This window comes from Mastigoproctus giganteus, chromosome 6 (assembly GCF_048544385.1).
Source record: "Mastigoproctus giganteus isolate SK-2022 chromosome 6, ASM4854438v1, whole genome shotgun sequence".
Taxonomy (NCBI): domain Eukaryota; kingdom Metazoa; phylum Arthropoda; class Arachnida; order Uropygi; family Thelyphonidae; genus Mastigoproctus; species Mastigoproctus giganteus.
Window position 1 is genome coordinate 67,795,032 of NC_143580.1, and position 19,047 is coordinate 67,814,078.

Below are 19,047 nucleotides of genomic sequence, written 5' to 3' on the forward strand. Positions count from 1 at the left end.
GCTCCTTCAATCATTATATCCCTTTCTGTGGCATACTTGTTCATCATTACTTTTGTTTTAGCCATATTCATCTTTAGTCCAAAATCCTTACTAACTCTGCATAACTGATTAAGATTTTTCTCTAATTCTTTGGGATCATGGCTTATGACCACAATGTCATCTGCAAATCGTAAATGGTTTAGGTACTCTCCGTTCACACCGACTCCTTTCTGCGACCAGTCTAATCTTCTGAAAGCTTCCTCAAGGGCAGCAGTAAACAGCTTCGGAGATATTGTGTCTCCTTGTCAAACTCCTTTCTTGATTTTAAATTTCCTACTGTCTTTGTCTAGTCTAATAAAGGAGGTAGCATTCTCATATATTTTCTTCAAAATCATAATATATGGGGTATCTATGCCTTGTCTTTCCAGTGCCCGAAACATTGCCTTATGCTGTATGGAGTCAAATGCCTTTTCATAATCCACAAATGCCAGGCATAATGGTATTTTATATTCATTTGCCTTCTCCATTAGCTGTGACATTACGTAAAGGTGATCCATAGTTGAGAATCCTGTCCTAAAGCTGGCTTGCTCTTTTAGTTGATTCTCATCAAGTATTCTTTCTAATCTGTTAGTAATGACCCTTGTGAACAACTTGTAGATATGGGATAACAAGCTAATTGGTCTATAATTTCCAATTTCTGATTTATCTCCTTTCTTATGAAGCAAACTATGATTGCATTATTCCACTCCTTAGGTACCACACCTTTTCTAATGTATTTTGTGAAGAGTCTTGCCAGCAGCAAAGGAGGTAAGCAAACCCTAGCCATAATTATGGGAACATCTTTGGATTCGTGAGACATCCCTATGGATTGGAGATGTGCAAATGTATTTCCAATTCACAAAGCAAGAGCAAAAGGTGACATGAGTAATTATAGACCTGTTAGCATAACTTCTGTTACAGGGAAAATAATGGAGTCTGGTTAAAGAAATAATTCAGAATTATTTAGACAGGAATGCAATTATACTGCAGTTACAGCATGGATTTGTTAAGGAGTGGTCTTGTGTGACCAATCTGACTGGACACGATGGTGCAGTAAGTACCAAAGAAACAGGATGCAAAAAATAATTTCAATATCATATACTTGGATTTCTGGAAAACTTTTGATACTGTCACATGTAAAAGACTGCTGTACAAACTGGAGTAGTGTGGCATTAAGGGCAAGTTACTGCTCTAGATAAATGGATTGTTGAGAGGAAGAAGGAAGAGAGTGGTTATTAATGGATAATGCTCTTCAAGGACTAATGTTATTAGTGGAGTTCTCCAGGTTTCTGTGATGGGCCCATTATTATTTTCTATATTTATTAATCATAAAGGTATATTAGGCTCAATGTCTATGTTTGCAGATTATACCATTGTTTCCATTGTAATAAGGTTATGCTACGGATATGCTACGGCAACAAGATCTAAAACAATTAGGTAGATGGTCTTAACAATGGCAGTTGAAGTTTAACATTGCCAAATGCTAGGTAATGCATATGGATGGCAGTAACTGCAGATTAATGTATCAACTGTGTGGTACTACACTCAGTGTGGTGGAAAATGAAAAAGACCTGGGGATAATTGCTCTCTGAGCAATGCAATCATACTGCCAGGACAGCTTATAGGGTTTTGTCTATGATAACAGGAACTTTACTAGTAGGGAAAAGTAAGTGATTATTCCATTGTATAAGCCAATGATCAGGCTGCATCTTGAGTACTGCATACAGGTCTGGAAGCCTCATTTTAGGAAGAATGATCTGCTGGAATGGGTGCAGAGAACTGCAATGAGATTGGTGAATGGAACAAAAGGCTGGTCTTATGAAGACAGGCTTCAGCTCTGTAAATTGCAGTATCTGGAGACAAGACACCTGTGAAGTGCTCTGATTGAGGTGTTTAAGGCTTTGAATGTATTGAACAAGCTCATTCCTAATGGCATTCTTCCTCTTGCTCAGCTACACATATGAATGGGGCATAAATTCAAATTCAGAAAGCATGGTTTCAGGATAATGTATGGATGTTTGCCTTCAGCCAGCGGGATGAAATTGTTCGAACAATTTTCCATCTGTTGTTGTAGAAGTTGGCAGGTTGAATAAATTCATGGTAGAACTAGATGAAATATTGGACAGGATAAACAGGTGATATGGTTTTTTTTTTTTTTTTTTTTGGCTGCTGCTTTATAAGCATGCTTTCTTGCATCATATGACCCTACTACTACTACTACTAATAATAATAATAATAACTAGGCGGCTCTGCCACTGCTCGCTAACCCCCATGCATGTAGAGGTATAACAGAGTAAGTCAAATCTTTTCCATGTAAAAGACACCTGTTGAAAAGCACTGATCGATATCTAATCAGGAAATGACCTATGTAATTATTTACCTATGTATTTGTAGTGATGTAATTGCCCCTCCCACTGTACCATGTGACCAGCATCTCTCTTCTCCCATTGGCTACCCCACTATGCACCATTCTCAAGGTTGAATAAATATCGCTATGTAATTATTTACCTACGTTTACATAAGTCACTTAGGAAAAGGCCTTTTACTTCAAGTTTCATAATGCATGAGTGATATTGTTGCATCCAAAAGAGCAGAACTAAAACATTTAACTAAAATATTTACAAAATATTAACTATTTACAAATATACAAACTATATTGGAGCGATGGGTCCCTTCGTCAGTTAACATTAATATACATAAAAACGGTACAATGGAACATCAAATGATGCCAGGCGTGGTCATGTATTAGACAGTGAAGCATGTGCACAAGGTTAGTAAACATTATGGAGGCAGTTGTCTTGCAATGTGAAATTTTTTCGTTAATAATAGCAAAAGCTACAAGGTGGCTTTTGCTATTATTAACAACTTTATACAACTTGCTTATTTACCTGCTGGAAATACATGACAATTCTAACCACATACCTAACACTCTTGTTCTTTTCTTCACTAATAACCTTTCAACATTTAGCAATTTGACAGACTGTTGGTGAGTAAATGTTAACTGCTCACTGGGTTCCTCATGATCACAACTTTGTGATCATTGGAAATCATCATAATAATTCCAAATGGGACTGTAATGAATCTAACATGTAACATTTCTTTGCATAAACATATCACAAACACTGCTTTCTCTGCATCAATAAATTACCATATTTCCCCATGTATAAGACGCACCCTTTTTCGAAAAATTTGGGGTCTAAAAACTGGGTGCGTCTTATACAGTGGTTGTAGATTTTTTTACTTGTATTTCCTGCTTTTTTGCGCTTGTTGTCTTTGTACTCATTGTTTCGCACTTGTTACCGGTATATTAAGTTATGTTCTGCCACGTTCTGCCCAGAAACGGCTCAGAAAAGATTTTCGTACAGTGCTGAATTCAAGTTAAAAGTGATCCAGTTTGCAAAAGTGAATGGAAATCGTGCTGCTGAACGTAAGTTTGGTCTCCTCCAAATGAGAAAACAATCTGAGACTGGCTACGAAGAAACCCTACTGAAAATGCCACGGCAGAAGAAGGCCATGAGAGGAAAGTCAAAAAAATGGCCTGATTTAGAGAGGGAATTGAAGATATGGATTGAAGAGCAAAGGGCAATTGGAATTCATGTGTCCACAAAGATGGTTCAGCATGAGGCAAGAAGAATTGATGATGAAAAAGAAGTTACTGATTTCAAAGGAGGCCACAATTGGTGCTTCAGGTTCATGAAACAGAATGGACCAGACTTGCCCAAAAGATGCCTGAAAGCTATGAGCAGAAGGTCCTTGAATTTCATCGTTTTGTCATTCAATGTTGGAAGACACATCAGTTTGAGTTGGGACAGATTGCAAATATGGACGAAGTCCCCCTTCAATTTGATGTCCCAAATAACAGAACTGTTGATAAGAAGGGGGTGAAAACTGTAACTGTGAAGACAAGTGGACATGAAAAGAGCCATTATACAGTTGTTCTAGCTTGTTGTGCCGACGGAACCAAGCTGCCTCCTATGCTGATTTTCAAACGCAAAACAATGCCAAAAGAAGACATTCCTCGAGAAGTGATTGTCCACTTTCATGACAAGGGTTGGATGGATCAGGATGGGATGAAGATCTGGTTTGAGTAAGTTTGGAGCAGGTGACCAGGTGGGCTCTTACGCAAACCTGCCTTATTGGTGCTTGATCAGTTCAGGGCACACATAACAAAAAACACAAAGAAGATTGCTGCAGAGCAAAAAACAAAACTTGCCGTCATATCTGGAGGCTTGACATCCCACCTCCAACCACTTGATGTCAGCATTAACAAACCCTTCAAAGCTGCCATGAGAGACGAATGGAACCAATGGATGAAGTCTTCTGGGGACAATTTGACACCAGCAGGAAGAGTGAAGAAACCAACTATAGGAGAAGTTTGCACCAGGGTGAAAAGATCCTGGGATAATATCAAGATTGAGATCATTGTCAAGTCATTTAAGAAGTGTGGCATTTCAAATGCCATAGATGGAACTGAGGACAATGCAATAAATAAAGATAGTGATTCGTCATCAGACACAGATGAGGACAAGCTAATGAGGACACAGAGGAGGACAAGCAAGATGGGAGTTTTGACAGTGATCAGGAGTTATATGAATTTTATGATGAATAAAACTTGAGTTCAATAACTTTATGTAATACATTTTTTTTCAAATTTCGGGCCCCAAAATTAAGGTGCGTCTTATACATGGGGAAATATGGTAGGTTTCTTCTTTCACTTTTGGTATTACTCGACTTCTAAGCAGTTGCTAACTCTGTACATATATTGTGAGAACAAACTTTTATAGAGTTAGCTGCTGTATAGAAGTCAAATAATGAAATACTGTAAATGTCTTGTGATTTACATCATTTCAGGATTGTGAAGTGTTACACCAACAGAATTCTGATCACCTTCTAAGATGACAATAACTATCTAAATAGTTGTCAGGTTGGTGTAGTGGATTAAAATAAATGCTGGAATGACTTTCCAAAAGAATATTACTGTTTATTGTAGAGCAACACTGAGGCAAATTATGGTGATAGCATCTCCATTTGAGAGCTCATGGTCATGGTGTTAAAAATAAAAAATAAAAATCTAAAAAGTGAAATTTCAATTAATCGATTAATTGACAGATAGATATAAGTCCCATGAACTTTATATTAATGATAGTTTATTATCATTAAAATAAATATATTAAAATTAAATTAAAATATTAAAATTCATGGGATTTATACTTATCTTTTATGAAATTTTTGTCAGTTAAAAATGTGATTTAGGTTTAGATATCATCTCATAGTAAAATAATGTAATTTAGTAAGATTATACAATGTATATGACGCTTTCCATATTGTACCATTATTGGGGGTATCATTTCTTCATAATAGATAAAAAGATATACAATGAGACACTACCAACACAGATCAATGATCTCCAACTCTTTTGGGACTAACAGTTATTTTTTGAATTAAGACAAAAATAGATTTACATATACTATATGAGTTGATCAACAGAGTGATGCTTAGTTAACTATATTCCTTTAGTGCAGTGAAGAAAAACTTAAAAAAAAATAAAAAAACATGTCATGTGATCTATAACTAAAAACTATAATGGTACTTGAAAGTAAACTTCATGAGATCTGACCTTCTGTAACTCCCAGTGACCCACAACTGGAGAGTATGGGCTTGGCACACCCAGAGTCCTGAGGTGGATATCACCATTCTTCTCTTTCTTGGTGATTGCTTTCTACTTAGGTGACACACACACACACTCTCTCTCTCTCTCTCTCTCTCTCTCTCTCTCTCTCTCTCTCTCTCTCTCTCTCTCTCTCTCTCTCTGGTGCAGCATAAGCCTCAAGCTTCCTTGCATCATATGGCTAATAATAATAATAACATTTTATATCTGTGCCTCTTAGTTTTGTTATGCTGATCCCCTTCAGGGCCTTATGTTTTGTTGTTATTTGGTTTTTAGGAGCATTAGCAACTAAGGCCATATTGCTCCGGGGATATGCGGTGGTCATTCCCTGACCTTTCCGCATCCTCCGTATTTGGTGGGCACGGGCTCGAACCCCGGTCTAATCAAGAAGCGTGTGCTACGCACTGCTGCTCCTGCCCACCTGGCTACGGAGGCACCTAGGGCCTTATGTACCTCCCTTAAGATATCTTGCTGCCCTTCTTTGAACCCTCTCCAGAAGCTCTATATCTTTCTTCAGGTGTGGCCTTCAGAGCTGAATATAATATTCTAAGTGTGGTCTCACCATTATCTTATACAGAGGGACAATGATATCCATCTCCCTACTTGAAAATGCTCTATAAATTATTTACAGGGCAGCAGTTGCCTTCTTGGAAACCTGTTCATTTACACTGCATGATAAATTTCATATCTGATTATATCATAATCCAAAAGTGTGTTTTTTGTCCAGAACCGCTTTTAGCTCCTATCCTTCTAGCTTATCAGCAACTTCTGGATTTTTGTTTTTCAAGAGCAAAACCTTATATTTAGAAGCACTAAATTTCAACTCCCATTTTTCAGACCATATCTAACACCAATCTAAGTAATTCTGAAGCAGAGTGGCCTGATTCTGGTGGTTAACTAGTCATCCTACCTTTAAATCATCGGCGAGCTTTGGCTCCTTATATTCAAGTAACAAAATATAATACAAATAGATTTTAAAATAAATAAAAATTAAATTTTAGTTTGACAACCAATGATGGTTGCTGACATTTTGTCATGTGTCACTTAAAATGCTTTTGTATCTCATTAAGAAACACGTATGTCATAGTTTATTGTCACAGTTTTGAAGGTTAATGCAAAGGACAAAAATCTCAGTCACAAATATATAAGTAAATATTAACATCAGCCCATTAAAAGCATTACTTTTCCCTAAGATGGAACAAACTTTTTGGCCTCTGTATTCAGTTTTAAATAACATTTTGATGTGCTTAACTGAATTAGTGTGGTGGCATCGTATTTTCTGTCCTACCTTTCTTCTGATAGACAAAGATTTAATCATGGTTTATATTTCACCTAAAAATTATAACTGTAACTAGGAGTAGCTATGCTACTCCACTTCTAATAGTGTCCAGGGTCTAAAAGGGTGAATTATCAGGTATCAATGTGTTGGACCTCATATATATGTAGTTCTCTATCCCTTCATATTCTAATATTTTATAATCTAATATATTCTAATATTCTGTTCATTTCATTTCAATCTGTTCATACTTTGTATGAACAGATTGAAATGAAAATTATTTTTTTAGAAAAAGGAACCAAGGGAATATAGTTCAAGGAAGTATATTTAATTAAGAATTGCCCTGTATGTATAAACTTTTTACTCATGCAACCACTTTTTATCTAGGTTACTTTTTTTTAAAAATTCTTTTAAACAAGTTGTGCTAAATGTCAAAAGAACATAAAAATATAATAACATGCTAACTATGCTAGAAACTTTTGAGCTGTATAATAAAATGCTTGCTCGAAAATCGCAATTTAGTGGTTGGAGACCACTGATATAAACACTTCAACTTCATATGGAAAGCGTCAACAAATGAGTTAACCATCTTACCATTAACAACCATTACCGCTGAATGATTGGAGGAAGCAGCTGTATTTGTTGCCACGCAAGTATAGTTTCCATTATTACCATAAGTAACCCGCTTCATGAAGAGAGTAGAAGAAAATTCATTATTTGAATCTATTGTAATATCCATGCTGTCAAGTAAAGGTTGCCCATTTTTATACCATCTTATGGTTATGGGAGGATCTCCTTCAAGTACTGAACATGTAGTGATGCTGCGCATTCCTTCCTTCAGGTTTGATGGGAAGTGGAATGGGTTTACAACTGGAGCAACTGTTGAAGAAAAAAAAAAACATAATTAAAAACTATGAGGCTACATATTTAAGACATTTCTTAAATATGTCTACATATTTAAGACATATTTAAGACTTTAAAAGAAGAAAAATGAGTGCTTATTTTCTTTTCATAGGAATGAAAAAAAATAATTACTACACTGTTACCATTTCTTGGTAGTTATCAAATATTCTAAATAGCACTGAATAAAAAATAGTGATGGTCACATGGGTTTGTGAAAGCGGGAAGGGAAAATGACATAAGAAGATAAACCTGAGCCAAAATTGTGCGATCAAAATGTGCTATCAATTGTAATATAATACTATCTTACCAGTGTTTCGACAGTCGTCTTTACTTATATTATTTATATTCCCATTACCAACAGTCTATGGGGTAATGGGACTTTTGATGAACCCTGTATATATCCACTGGGTTTTTTTTTTTTTAAAGGTTTTATCAATACTGGGAGCACGTTCTACAGCACACAAGGATGAAATAGTTCATATGGAGACAGGTTTGGAAATGATTATAAGTTATAGTCTATATAACCCCAGGGGCTCACATCTGGTGAGTATGGGCTTGGCACACCCAGGTTCCTGAGCCCGATATCATCATTTTTCTCTTTCTTGGTGATTCCCTTTACTCTTCTCTCTCTCTCTGTCAGGGTAACTCAAAATTTTTTTTTTTTTTTTTTTTTTTTGGCTGGTGCAAGTCAGCGGGTGGTTGATTGCTGGAACAAGCTTCCATCTGTCGTTGTGGAAAACAAGCAATTTACAATTTACTTTAACATTTACAATTCATTAATTTTTCCAATTTTTAAATAAGGGCATATGGGTGAGGATATATTCCTTCGTATGTATTTTCTTCTAATTTTTTATCAGGCCTTTTAAAACTCTTTTTGAGAAAACATCTTTATGTGAAACAATTGAGAGGTATAAAAACACACACACACACACACACACACACACACACACACACACACACACACACACACACACACACACACACACACACACACACACACAAAGTTATTTAGCACATATTCATTACAGAAACTTCCACGTTCATTTGTCCATATAAATTGAAATTTTATTGAATCATGATTTAACTAAAACTTTATTACTATGACCACATTAGCATTAGCATTAGTAAAGGCATTTGATGCAAGAAAGCAAGCTTATGCAGCATCAGCCAAAAAAAAAAAAAAAAAAAAAAAAACCCACTTCCACTTCACCCCTCTGTTCGTTCAAAATACCTGTCCAGCTGAGCCTTAAACTTATTTAGGCTATCAACCTCCACCACAAGGGATGGCAGTCTGTTCCACCAACCAACCACCCACTGGCTAAAGGCAAATTTCCGCACGTCTATCCTACATCTGTCTTTCCTCAATTTGAATTTATGCCCTCTCAGGTGATTTTTCTGAGCTAGAGGAAGAATCCCATCAGCATTGAGCATGCTTAAACCATTCAAGGCTTTATACACCTCTATCAGATCACCTCGCTGGTGCCTAGTCTCCAGACACTGTAATTTGCAAAACTTAAGCCTTTCTTCGTAAGAGCACCCCTTTGTTCCATTCACTAATCTTGTTGCCCTTCTCTGTACTCGTTCCAGCAGCTCTACATGCTTCTTGAAATGAGGCCTCCCGACCTGTATACAGTACTCTAGGTGTGGCCTGACCATTGCCTTATACAATGGAATAATCACCTCCTTATCCCTGCTGGAAAAATTCCTGTATATCATTGACAATACTCCATGAGCTACTCTTGCCGCCCGTCTGCACTGCTCAGAGAACTTCATATCTGCCTGCACAATCACCCCCAAGTCCCTTTCATTCTCTACCACTGTCAGTGTAGTACCACAGAGTTGATACGTTGCTCTGGGGTTGCTGTTTCCCATGTGTAGTACTTTACATTTGTCAATGTTAAACTTCATTTGCCACCTCTCAGCCCATCTGCTCAACCTTTCCAGATCCTGTTGCAGCAGCATAGTGTCAGTAGTGTCCTTGACAACCCTGCCAACCTTTGTATCATCTGCAAACTTGGACATTAAGCTTGATATACCATCATCAATATCATTTATAAATACAGAAAACAATAATGGACCCAACACTGAGCCCTGAGGGACTCCACTAATAACATTAGTCCACGATGAGCAGTGTCCATTGATTACCACTCTCTGTCTTCTCCCCCTCAACCACCCCTTTATCCATAGCAGCAATTTGCCTCCAATGTCACACTGCTCCAATTTGTGCAGCAGTCTTCCATGTGCAACAGTATCAAAAGCCTTTCTAAGATCCAAGTATATAATATCAAAGTTATTCCCTGTATCCAGTTCTTTTGTGACTGCATCATAGTATCCAATCAAGTTGGTCAGGCAAGACTTCCCCTTAACAAAACCATGCTGTGTCTGAGCTATAACTGAAGTCTTGTCTAAATGATCCTGCAGTGCTTCTTTAACCAGTGCCTCCATTAATTTTCCTGGAACAGAAGTTAAGCTCACAGGTCTATAATTACTTGTGTCAGCCTTTGATCCTCCTTTGTGAATTGGGGTCACATTTGCACATTTCCAGTCTATGGGTACCTCCCCTGAGTCCAAGGAAGCTCTCATAATTATGGCTAAGGGTTTGCTTACTTCCTTTGCTGCCTCCTTTAATATAACTGGATAGATCCCATCCACCCCGGGTGCCTTTCTTGTGTTTATCTTCAACAGTTTCTCCTCCACTTTACTCCCAGTTATTTCAAGATTCTGTAGCTTACTGCTAGAGTTGAATACACCTCTGGCATTCCCCTTGCTGAATAACTCCTCATGTGTGAATGTCGATGCAAAATATTCATTTAGTTTGTTAGCTACCTGAGCAGGATCATCAACAGTTGACCCATCAATATCAAGTGGACCAATCTGATTCATCCCCTTCCTTCTAGAGTTTACATAAGTAAAGAACTCTTTGCTGTTTTTCTTTGCATCCCTTGCCAAGGATTTCTCGTAATCTGCCTTCGCCTGCCTAACCTCCTTTGTAACTTGGTTGCATATCAACTTGTATCTATCATAGGCTTCTGTGTCATGTGTTAATTTGTAAGTATCCCATGCATTTTTCTTCTCTGCCATATGCCTCATTAGTTCATCTGGCATCCATTTTGGCCTAAACCTTGAACAATATTTCTTAGTTGGTATGTAAAGCCTAGTAGCTTCCAAGATAAGTTCCATATAAATTGAAATTTTATTGAATCATGATTTAACTAAAACTTTATTACTATGACCACATTACAATAATAATCAAGTTCTACCTGAACAACAACAACAATGGTTACAAAATCGAAAAAACATCTATAATAAAAACTGAATGTAACTGAAATTAAACTAACAAAAGTATCATATAATAATAAAACTTGATTAATTAGAAAATACTGGACATGTAAAATTCCGATATTTTCTAATTAAGCAAGTTTTATTAAGTGTGAAACAGTGGGAATGATGGTTTGTCAGGGAGGAAATGTGTTCCTATCTTTCGTTCAGTGTTGGTACTCCTTAGCTTACTATAAATGAATATCTTCTTTACTTTTCTTTGTTTAGTTTTTTGCTGACAGTAGTGAAACGCGTTTTGGCAGTTGACTGCGATACCCCATCCGTGGCCAAGTACAACGAACTGTATTTTCTGAAATTCCTCCTTAGTTACATGCTATGTTGTTACTTTATTATTATTAGTATTATTATTGCTCTTATATTATTTCTCCTTGACTGGGAGTTCCACCTCATGATGGATATTGCTACCAAGTACACAGGGTGGTTGTTGTTATGTCTGGTGTTACTGTTGGTCCAGGAACTCTCTGACTATCCTACAGGTGTTCAGGATTGCGACTTTTTGGAATTTCTTGTAGGTGTTCGCTGGGAGACCTATTGCTGCTAGGCTGTTATGTAGGGTATTTGGCACCATATCTGTGGTTGACATGATGATCGGGATGGTCATTACTTGTTGTATATGCCACATCTCTTTGATTTCCTGTCTTAGGTTCGTGTACTTCCTGATTTTTTCCCCATGGGTTTTTTTGCAGGTTGCCAGTGTTGGGTACCGCTATGCCAATCAGATAGGTAGCCTTTTCCTTCTTGTCCACAAGGGTTATGTCTGGTCTGTTGTATGGGATTGTTTTATCCATTATTATGGCACGGTCCCAGTAAAGCTTGTGGGAGTGTGCAAAAATTTATATGGCGCCCCATTAATTAAAAACATCAGAAAATAATATTCTAAAATTCATGGAACCTTTGGCCTCCTGGCACACGAGGATGACGTGCCCCTGGGCTGAACCTAGAGTTCAGGAAGTCTTGGTGTGGTGTATCATTTAATGCTGGTGGGAAAGGACAAGAAGTAGCTCTCTTGCATGGTTCGTTTCAGAATTACACTGATGATGTTTTTAGGCTAAATCGAAGCCGGGAAACAACCTTCCTTTCTGGAATAAAGCAGTTAAAAAATGGCAATACTTAGGCATAGGCCATTTTTTTAAAATATGTTTTGGTTTCTTATTCTCTCTCTCACTTCTTTTTTTCTACCTGTAAGTAAATTTATTGAATACTTATTGTACATATAATTTTAATTTTGAACTTTTTCAATGATTTATCTCAGTGTAGGATTTAACTTAAAACAGTTTAACTGCTTATTGTTCTGCTCTCAGATACTCTTACTAGTTACCTGTCTTGTTATAAAATTATACCAAGAATTCCTGTGAAAATTACAGCACAAAAAAAGTCCAGGAGGCAGATAGTCTAAACCTAAAAAGAAGACACAGACCACCATTGCCTTTTAATTGAATTGAAACACACAGTATTCCCTTTTAATTGAAACACACAGTATAGTGCATTAGCATCTAAGGCCATTATTGTGCCGTGTGTATTGTCTGTACATTCTGTAATGCATTCACAGGTTAACATTCGGGCGTCTGAAAAACCCGGAATAATTCACGTGGGGGGGGGGAGGAATCCTGCCCCAATAAAGAAACTGTAAATTTCTGCACACCCGTTCGCCAGATTTCAAAGCCTTCCATGTGACCTTTAAGCACCATACCAAACTAATCGTTTCCCTTCTCCGATTCCTGGAGACTCCTGCCATGGTGATATGGTAGTCATACCACTGCCTGATCCCGTCAGCCTGAAAGTGGTTAACTACAACCCCGATTGAAGAGACCCTTAATAATTTCTTTATCTCCATTAGTATTCTAATCCGTCTCTTCCAATGAGTGAAAAGTGGCGAAAATATCAAGAAAGGTGACAATTTTCAAAGTTCCAGTGTGTTCTGGTTGACACCCGAGCTGAATTTCAACTTCAAACAATCTCCCCACAAAAATGGAAGATCTCTGGTTGCAAGAGGATAGATGTGAAATGCATTTAATTTCCATTTCAGATAGATGTGAAATGCATTTAATTTCCATTTCAGATAGATGTGATATGCATTTAATTTCCATTTCAGATAGATGTGAAATGCATTTAATTTCCATTTCACATCGGATACTGGTATGCATCGGCATATCAATATCCGATGTACAGGAAGTATCATATTTAAATTTAAGGAAGCTCTTGCGAAAATTGAGTGATTTATGGAAATGTCCCCATTGTAAACAACTGAACAGTATTCCTGTTAATTCTTCTTGTGCTGAGTCATAGCACTTAATGTTAGAGTAGTTAAGGTACTCCCACCATGCACAACATGGAACCAGATAATATTGCCCTCATTGCGATATATGAGTAATCAGTAGTCCTCGCCCACTTCAACGATATTTCTCAAAAAAATAAAATAAATAAAATAATAATAAATAAATAAATAAAAATAATAAATAAATAAAATAAATCTGAAGAAGCTTTTCTAAAATGAAAATTTCTTTCCTTAAAAAATAGTAAGTTTTCGTCAATTTGAAATTCAGTATCAATGTTTTTATGCATATTTTGTACTTCCTGCCAAACTGATGTACTTCTTAAAAATAGCCATTCCATAAAAATGGGCTGAAGGATTCAGCCCATTTTTCTAGGTACTACTTTGAAATACTTCAGCTCTTGGTGAACTGGACCAGTGGTGTTCAAACTACGGGGTGCGACCCACAGAGGGGTCACGAGATAAATTAAAGGGATCACGGCAATTTTTAAATAAATTTATTTTTGGTGTACATAAAAGCTAAAAACCTGTTGTTAAAAGTACTTTTTCAATACTGTAGGTGTAGAGAATTTACAACTCGAACTAAGTCTGAGACATGAATGAACCGTACTGCCTACTGCGTCGGGAATATACCTTAATTTGCTCACTGGCTATGGACCCATATTGTTATGGACTCATGTTATGGACAATATAGATGCATATTGTTAATACTAGCAGACTCCAGCGCCTGAGGACCGGAATCAATTGACCCAAATCTATCACAGAATGTATACATACTCTACTTAGGTATTGACCATATGAGATACACTTGGTCGTCGACTTATGACCGGCCGCACTTACGACCACAAAAAAAAATAATAAATAAATGAATAAATTAATAATAAATCAGGAAGTCACTACTGAGGACACCCATAACCCAGGTGAGGAGGCACATCGATGACAGGACGCCTGAGGACAGCACCAGGCACATACACTCAGTCGCTCTCTCTCACATACACCCAGTCGCTTTCAAGCATCTGTTGCGTGTGGTGTATTAATTAAAATTCTACTGAAATACGCATAAAATGTTTAGTAAAAGGAAAATGCCTTCATCTACATATATACCAGCTAAGAAGTCAAGGAAAACTATTGATTCAGAGTGTTTTTTTTTTTTTTTTGTTAGTGCATCGGCTTCTGTTGCCATAATGCACCTCCCAAAGTTTTTGCATTTTACTCTGAGCCAAGCCCGAGGCGGGATTCAAACCCGTGACGTTTGGGTTTCCAGGCAGGCACTTTACCCACCTGGCTAGCCCAGTCGGAGATTCAGAGTGCAAAATGAAAATTATCCAGCAGTATGAAGGTGGAAAGAAAGTGAATACAATAGCACGTGACTTGAAGTTATTACATTCCACGGTATCGACAATACTTAAGGACAAAGAAAGAATTCGGGAAGCTGTGAAAAGTTCTGCACCTATTAAGTCTACAATTTTAACCAAACAACGACAGGAACCCATCCATGAAATGGAGAAATTGTTGTTTATGTGGATGGAAGATTTAATACAAAAAAATACACCCATGAGCCTTCACACAGTGCAAGCAAAGGCTAGAAGTTTGTTTCAGAGTTTAAATTCACGTGCAGGAGACGATTACGCAGAAGATTTTCAGGCCGGTACTGGGTGGTTTAAGCGTTTTAAAAAAAAGATTTGCTTTGCATGTCTCTAAAAATAAACATCTCCTACCTCAACCCAAGGACATGACCCTGATGATGCACAACCCAGCACAAGCAAAGATTAAAAATTGATTTTGTAAATTTCATTTGTATTAATTTTTACATTAATTTTAGATTGTATTTTTGTGTTTACATTACATTATGTACAATATAATTATAGATTGTAGTTTTGTTTTTTTATAAACAGTATGAATAATAAACCAATTAAAATGTAGAGAACGTTTGAATTTAACCTCATAGAGAGAGATAGCCTAGGCGTAGAAACGAAGGTATGCACAGTATCGCTAAGTAAAAGATAAAAACATTACTGTATTTAAAATGAAAAATAAAAGATGATAAAAATTTAAAAGATTATAAATATAAATTATAAAGATGATAAAAAGATTAGAAAGGTTAAAAAAATACTGTTAATAAATATATGGCCGACATACGACCAGATCGACTTACGACCTATCAGTCAGAACACAAGTCGGTCGCAAGTCGACGACCAACTGTACTTGAAATAATTTGAAACATAACGAAGTTGTTGTTATTTGGCTTTTAGGAGCATTAGCAACTAACGCCATATTGCTCCGGGATATGCGGTGGTCATTCCCTGACCTTTCCGCATCCTCCGTATTTGGTGGTGACAAGCTCGAACCCCGGTCTAATCAAGAAGCGTGTGCTATCACTGCTGCTCCTTCCCACATGGCTACGGAGGCGCCACACAACGACGTAATTGTGCTGCAAATAGCAAGTCTATTGCACGCATGCTTTATTCTTCTTCGTAATTCAGTACTTTCATATTAACTTGTTCTCCCTGCTGCAACAAAAATGATTTCAATTATGCATGGAGAAAAATACAGCAACGATTTAAAAACCATTCCTCTGTCCAGAGACCAGTCTTGTGCGTATTACAGTTATCACGGACAACATAAAATCAATTTATTAAATCGAAGAGAAAGTCCAATTTTTGCAATACAGTTAGATGAATCCACGGATATTTCCAACCTTGCTCAACTTATTGTATATGCCAGATATTGCTATGAGGACATAGATATTTTGGAGGATTTTCTATTTTGCAAAGCTTTCGAAGGAAGAACGACGGGCAAAAAGATTTTTGATGTTATAAATATTTTCTTTCAAACAAATGATCTAATGTGAAAAAAACTGTGTTGCGATTTGTAATGATGGTGCGGCTGCATTAACGGGAGAAAATAATATTTTAAAGGGCGAAGTAAAGGAAATTGCTCTAAATATAGTTTAGATTGCATCAGTGGCGTAGCTACCATGTAGGCAGGCAAGGCATTTGCCTCCAGGCCCGGCCCTTTTGGGGTCCTACGTCTTTGGCTGTCTCCTGTTTTTGCAATTTTCATTAATTAAGTAGGAGCCCGAACATGTTCTTTGCCTTCGAGCCCGAAAAAGGGTAGCTACGCTATTGCATTGTATTATACATAGGGAAGCATTAGTAGCAAAGGAAATGCAAACTGAATTGGACGAAGTTTTGAAAGATGCAGTAAGTATAATCGACTTTATTAAAAGTGGAAGCTTAAATAGTAGAGTTTTCACTAACTTTGTAATGAAATGGGATCCGCTTATGAAACGCTTCTTTTATATACGAAAATGAGGTGGTTGTCCAGTGGTAAAGTGTTGCAACGTCTTTTTGACTTCAAACATGCAGTTTTTATTGATTTTATCGGATAAAAATCAGAACCTCGCTTAATTGTTTACAAATCAAAAATGGCTTGGAAATATTAGTTACCTTGTTGATATATTTGAAAAACTTAATGATTTAAATTTAAGTCTTCAAGAACAGGGAACTGATATTAATACTCAGTGATAAAATAGAAGCTTTCAAAAAGAAACTTAATCTTTGGAAAAATTGGGACAAAATATTAAAAATCACGATGGCATGGTCAACCTACTTAAGAGGGATGGATATTCGTAAAATTAAGTGAGCCGTGAAATGGTTACCAATATAAGGCTGAGGGGTTAGGGTTGCATGAGTTATTCGAACAGTTTAATCAAAGGAAAATTTGCGGGAAGTTTTGGAGTGCTTCTTTTAAGAGACGCAGTAGTACAATAGGCCCGCGAATAAAAACTTGTACAGACATAATATACGAGTACAACGGGGCAATACGATCTAAGTATGTTGTGAATAAAACTCAACATGTATAGTAGCCACAGGATCAGTAGTGCCGCGTATGAAGGATCTATTGAAAACTGTGCAGGTCAAGGGCAGATATTGAGGTATGTGAGTGAATTTTATTGCAATTTAAAAAATATAGGGCTCCCCAAAAGCATAATAGTTTTTCATAATCTAATTTAGAAAACACTACAGAGTTCACAGTACAAATTTTTATTAAAAAACGAATGCAAAGTTTAACTGTTACAAGGTGTTAAAAGCGCTACTTGTAAAATCGGAAATGCCGCGTTAATAATAGTGTGGAGGAAGTTCAGGTTAATAATTTCCGTCAAAGACTAAATTCCAGGAATGAAGGGAATTTCTCATGCAAAGGATAATAGTTTAGTTTAAATTTACTATTTACAAAGAATCATGTGTGAAAGTAGGGTGGTCTTTGCTTTGCTGAATCACATTGTGTGATTCAACAAGGCTAATTTATAGACTGTACCGTAGTGGTATTATATTTAAATCTAATATGGGCTGTTTTAAAATATATTGATTTATGTAGATTCTTTGCTAGCTTGTTGATTTTATTGATGCTTAATTTAGAAAGCGCAATGGTTATAATAAAATATTATTTGACTCCATCGAACGGTAAATTGCAAAATCACTTATCGTAGTCCCATTTCAGATGCACAATATGCATTTTTAGGATTTTTTTTTATTATCCTTTGTGTGTTTCTATCAATTTTTGAGCTTTCAGTGAATTGTTTCTGTTTAAAAGTCGAACATGAAGTTTTGCATAATATTAGCATCTTTTCTTCCGTCGATTACTCGAGAAGAAATAGTTTTCCCTTAATCCTCTTTTCATAATGGGTATGTCAGCCATAAATGAATTCCGATAGTCGAATCCTTGAAACAAATTGAGACTATCGTGTATTAAAATATAAGTTCAATGAAGTGGGCAAACTCACCCACACACACTATACAATTTAAGATACATTTTGAAATTTTCTACTACTCACTTAATAATTAAATATATAAAATAAATTTTAAGTTGAATTTTTCAGGTAAATTATTGTTAAATTCATTTTCAAGCAATACTAACGAGTTTAAGACGATTGGATAGATTTTTTAAATTGGCTTAATTTCGAATAGTAGTTACCAGAGCAAATGGTAAATATGGTTGATAATAAAGATATTTCATATATTGCATGAAATAATAGGACCAAAGAATATCTTCGACTTATCAATTGCCAGTAGTTTCTAGCGTACCTACTTTGGTAACAAAATGTCAGATTCCCTGCAACCTCTCAAAAGTATCGAATTCTGATAGAGGTATAGTCAACACAGCATCAAATATTTTATACCGTGATTCTGGACGTTCATGAGTTTTCTCCAGTAAAATTTCAGGATTTTTTTGGTGTAAATAATACAAGTTCAGACTCAAGGGTTTTCCTCCATACTGCTTTTCCGATATCAAAGCATTTAGGTCCTGTCTGCCTTAATTTCATTTTAGTGGTTTCGATAGCTTTTCATTTCTCAATAATTAGCATTAGAAGAAAACATAGTTTGATAAGTTAATAATTAATTACCAAACAGAATAAAAATATTCCAACTTCTGGTAATACTTTCAACTTTATAGCAGTAATTAATCAAAAAAACACAATACGAGGGCTGATCCAAAAGTATGGAGACTGAATTTGTAAAAAAATACGATATTTTTATTTGTTTCAAATCAACTAAGGCTATGAGGCAT

The 19,047-nt window shown here is 36.4% G+C and overlaps 1 protein-coding gene across 1 annotated transcript in view; it reads right to left on the reverse strand.

Moving 5' to 3' along the window:
* Window positions 1–19,047, reverse strand: part of LOC150084394 (cell adhesion molecule Dscam1-like) — a 687,198-nt gene that overhangs the window by 316,718 nt on the left and 351,433 nt on the right. Inside the window, 1 exon segment of the mRNA XM_090376030.1 lies at window positions 7,557–7,841. Within this exon segment, the coding sequence (XP_090232156.1) occupies window positions 7,557–7,841 (285 nt within the window).